Below are 5,000 nucleotides of genomic sequence, written 5' to 3' on the forward strand. Positions count from 1 at the left end.
TGAATTTGACAAAGACTCAACCTTAATAATACCTGACTATGCGCTTATAAAAAAGTTTATGTTGTCTGCTGTGTGGTCGCTTCTCGAATAACTATTTCATTCACGTTTTCCCCCGTAAAGCATCACGTTTTCCCTATAAATCTAGTTTAAATAGATATAAAAGATCTGCCTAACTGGATTTATCGCCTAGGACTAATGGTGGCAGGAGTACGAGGAATTTAAATCAGTGTTGTCTCTTATCCATATGTTAAGATTTTTGTGAAGGTGTTTCTTAGATAAGGGATATTAAGATTGTATTTGGTTTCTTTCCGTATGTGTGTGTGTGTGTGTGTGTGTGTGTGTGTGTGTGTGTGTGTGTGTGTGTGTGTGTGTGTGTGTGTGTGTGTGTGTGTGTGTGAGCCTGCGTGCCTACCTGTGTTTGCGTTTCCATATACAATTGCATAAACCCTTACACACCAATTACATTCATCTGTCCGCACATCCACCTGCTCCCAAATAACCCCCATTCTCTCACGAACCAATAATACCAACATTCCCTTTATATCATTTCGCAGTTCCTCCCTCAAGCATCGAAATCGTGGGACGCCGAAAGAACGAGCGGATAACGGAAAGGGCAGGGAATTCAATCACCCTTGAATGTCTCGTCAAGGATTCCAAACCTGTGTCTCAAATACAGTGGTTTAGAGACGGCGCTGATATCAGTCTTGGTAAGTGACGTGACGTGAAAGTTTGGATTAGTTTTTCAAATGTTAGTGTCATATCTGTGTGAAAATTTAAGTTTGGTGTTCTCCAGCTAAATGTTTTGTATTGTCTATAAAGATTCTAGTATTTTTTGTCAATGAAGTTAATTGTCGTTGGGATTAATTACTGTTTTGATGGAAGGAGTTTGTGATGTTTTGGAATAAGGAGCAGTAAACAGATCTAGATGATTGTAAGGTCATTTTAAAAAGTATTTAAACCATTGATCTTCTGTGATCAACAGACCTCCACCTATCAGTTCTTAAGCACTAATCAATTAACTTGTCCTCCCCTCACTCTTTCCCCTCTCCATTCTCCATTTCCTTCCCCTCCCCATTCTCTCCTCCTCTCCATTCACTCTCCACTCCCCATTTTCTCCCCATTCCCCATTCTTTCCTCCCTCTCCATTCTCTCCCCCCTCCCCGTTCTCTCCCCCTCCCCACTCCCTCCCTCCTTCCCCCTCCCTCCAACAGAATCAACCACAACCGCAGAGTCAGAATCGGAGACGAACAGCCACCTCATGACCCTCCGCTCTACCATCACGATCACGCTCTCGCACACGGACAATGGCAAGAGATACGGATGTCGAGCTATCCATCCCGCCCTCGAACGTACGGGCACGACCATGGGAACTGAAGTCACCCTCGACGTCCAGTGTAAGTTATGGGGTGCTTGTGTTTCGTGGGAGGGTCGTGGATTTGCACAGGTACATGGGGGTTGAAGAGTGCTGCGACTCATCCGCGTGTTGTGTTGTGCTTTGGTTTTAATGGCAGTGATAATTGTTGTGATTTTAATAATGATCAAACTCCCTTACTGATAATCATAATCTACATATATGGATAGATAGATAGATAGATATAGAGAGAGATAGACAGATAGACAGATAGGTAAATAGCTAAATACATTTATACCCAAAAGCATCCTATTCTAATCTCCCCCCTCCTCGCCTCCCCCACACAGACGAGCCAGGTTTTCCCGAGATCACCGGCTACACAGAGGGCGAAATAGTGCGAGCTGGTGACAAGAAAACTCTAACGTGTAGAGCGCGAGGTGGAAACCCTTTGCCGGAAGTTTTCTGGTACAAGAATGGCCAGCAGGTCGACAAGAATTACATCAAGCACCAGAGTTATGTCGTGAATGAATACGAGTTCGAGGTGGATGCGTCCGACAACATGGCAAAGTACGAATGCCATGTTATGAATGTGATGACGTCACAGCCCAAGAAAGCGGAAATACACCTTAGAGTTAATTGTAAGTGTTTTGATTCGATTTCAATTTATTCTTGTTGATTTTCGGATTTTGTTTTGGTTGTATGTTTTGGTTTAATATGTTATTATCTATTTTCCCTTTTCGTTTTATCTCATTTTCATTTACCTATTTCTGTGTTTGCCTTCATTTTATCATTTTCTGTCTATTCACCTTTTTTTGTATAATTAGATCAAGTTTATTTTCTTTTATCTTTCAATTTTGTGGCGACTTCCTGGAAACTTGAGCATATGAGAGTTCGTGTTTTCTCAAGTTATTTCCCCCAAGGCGATTGTTATTGTTTTCTGTAGTGTTGTTTCCCATGTTTCGGCCCCCATTCTCTCTTTTTCCCTTTGTGTTTTATCTCCTCTTTATTTGTTTCTGTCTTTCTTTCTTTTTTACTTTGTTTCTTTCATTTAAGTTTTTCTTTCCTATTTTGGTCTTTGCTTGTTATTACTATTACTATTATATGCTTCTTATTTTTTATCTTTTCTTTTCTATACATTTTTTGACGTTAAATCTTCTCCTCCTACTCTTCCTCCTGCTTGATCCTCATTTCCTCTTTTTCTGTTATCTTCTCCATCTTCTTTTCTTGCTCCTCCTCTTCCTTCAAAAATACCATCACAGTTAATTTCTTCTTATCATTTTTTACCTTTATTACTGTCTTTCTCTGTCATCCTCTTCATTATCACTCCTCTCGCCTCACTAGTCGCCGCGTCCGAAGTGACCATCACGGAGCCCAGCGAAACTAAATTCAGGATTCCTTATCATCTCTTTCTTCCTCTTCTCTTCCATCCTCACCTTTTCCATCATCATCATCTCCCACACTTGACCTTTTGCCTCCTCCCGCCCGCCAGTCGCCGCGTCCAAAGTGACCATCACGGAGCCCAGCTGAGCCATATTCAAGATTCTTCATCATCACTTCCTTCATCTTCTCCATCTTCCTCTTTTTCACCACCTTCCCCTTCTCCATCACTATCACCTCCCACACTTAACCCCTTCCCTCCTCCCGCCCGCCAGTCGCCGCGTCCAAAGTGACCATCACGGGGCCCAGCCAAGCCAAGGTCGGCGACGTCATCACGATCACGTGCGTCGCCGAGAACTCGAACCCGCCCTCAGACGTCAACCTCGTCATCAACGGCCAGACGCCCCCCGGAGCGACGTCCAGGACGCAGAAGGTGCCCAACGGAGGCTGGAACACGATCACCAACCTGACGCGGTACGAGGTGCGACCCATCGACGCGGATCTGATGGTGAATTGCTACGCGCTCAACCAGGCTCTGGGGTCGACCAAGATTGACACGGAAGTCATTAGCGTCCTGCGTGAGTGGACTGAGTTTCGTTTGGGAAAGTGATTGTACTGGGGTTAAATACGTTTTGGTTTTCAACAATTGTTCCTCTGTCCTTGGCATTATTATTAACAATTTTCGATTTTTTTTTTCTAATCGTAATAGTTATCTATGATAGTTAAAGTATTAATTAGGAGCATAACCAATATTTTTCTTCCTCTTCTTAAGGAAAAAATCTTTCTTTCTCTTACAAAAGTGTTACAAACGTCATTGATATAGTTCTACAACCGTTTCCTTCCCCTTTTCTTTACACAGTAATTCCACAACGGAACGTGCCACTCTAACCGCCCCCTCGCCTCTCTCTCCCTCCTCCCCACCAGGCCCACCCGAGACCCCCGTCATCCTGGGCTACGAGCGGGGCCAAGAACTCCGGAAGGGAGACCGCCAGCGCCTCACCTGCGTCAGCAATGGCGGCAACCCCCTGGCGACGCTCACCTGGTACAAGGGCTCCCAGAAGCTGTCCTCGGAGACGCACCACGACGCCGTCACTGCGCTGGCCGACGTCGACATCCTCCTCGACGAGTCAGATAACGGGGCCGAGTATCGCTGCGAAGCCACCAACGAGGCCACGGCGCACCCGCTGGCCAACTCGACCGTGCTGAGTGTCATGTGTGAGTAATTAGTGCTTTGATTAGGTTTAATTAGCTGATGTGATTAGTCTCTTCCGCCCTTATCTCTGACCGTGTATTGGGTGCTCGGCGGTAATCCTCCCCTTTACGTCATTTTTTTTCAATTTTGTTGTTGGTTTTCATCTATGGTCAGGTCTCAAGTGTTATCAACTGCTTTCTTATTTCATTACGTCAATAACATCTATCAATAATCAACCTGTGTCATTTATGCTTATTGACAGTATTATTAATTCCACCCACGTCTGTATATCATGCGAAGTTCGTTATATAAAAATCATAATCAGCAGCAATGTCTTTTGTGGAAAAAAGCGACATCAGAGTACATACCTAACACTTCTTCTAAATAATTAGTGAACAATTTGTCATTTTTTTCATCCGATTTCAATTGACAGATCATTTAATGTCGACATAAAATCATATGCAAATTTACCAATCGTTATAATCCTTAAACAGTCAGTCATATTCGGTGCATGTTTTACGATAAAGCGATTAAAACTGTCCTGACGTTGGATTCCCCCCCCCCCCACAAGGGAAATTGAATAAATAATCAGCGTGGAAAGTATAAATGTAGTACTTAAGCTCGAATGTATTCACTCTTTGGTTTGCTTTCTTCCTGTATGTGAGTGTTTCGAAATGAATGTTCTATTTTCGTTCAGCAAATGTAGATACAGTGTATATATAAAGCGCTGTGATACAGGCTAATGATGGAAGAGTTAGAATGTAATCGTGTAATCGACTGCAAGAGCTCAGCTATTGAGAGATATCTCACTTCTGCTTAATGACGTAATGAGGTTTAAAATACGTGTTAAAGAGGCGAGGTTTCAAAATGTTGTTTCAGTGTAATCGAATTGCTTACGGAGTTGTTGTCAGAAGGTACTGTGATGAATTTCATTTTATATAGAGATATTGACGGACGAGCATACACACAGACAGATGGAGAGATAGATAGACAAATAGACAAATAGGCAGACAAAGTGACAGATATATAGCTAAATAGGTAAGTAGGTAGATATTTATACAGATGCATGAGTAGATACAT

At 43.0% G+C, this 5,000-nt stretch overlaps 1 protein-coding gene across 1 annotated transcript in view; it reads left to right on the forward strand.

Moving 5' to 3' along the window:
• LOC125047951 (synaptogenesis protein syg-2-like) overlaps positions 1–5,000 on the forward strand; it is a 54,889-nt gene that overhangs the window by 31,615 nt on the left and 18,274 nt on the right. The window contains exons 4-8 of the mRNA XM_047646498.1: positions 555–707; positions 1,212–1,394; positions 1,699–1,989; positions 3,004–3,306; positions 3,653–3,943. Coding sequence (XP_047502454.1) covers positions 555–707; positions 1,212–1,394; positions 1,699–1,989; positions 3,004–3,306; positions 3,653–3,943 — 1,221 coding nt within the window. The remainder of the gene's footprint in view (positions 1–554; positions 708–1,211; positions 1,395–1,698; positions 1,990–3,003; positions 3,307–3,652; positions 3,944–5,000) is intronic.

Source organism: Penaeus chinensis, chromosome 42, assembly GCF_019202785.1.
Source record: "Penaeus chinensis breed Huanghai No. 1 chromosome 42, ASM1920278v2, whole genome shotgun sequence".
NCBI classification, from domain to species: domain Eukaryota; kingdom Metazoa; phylum Arthropoda; class Malacostraca; order Decapoda; family Penaeidae; genus Penaeus; species Penaeus chinensis.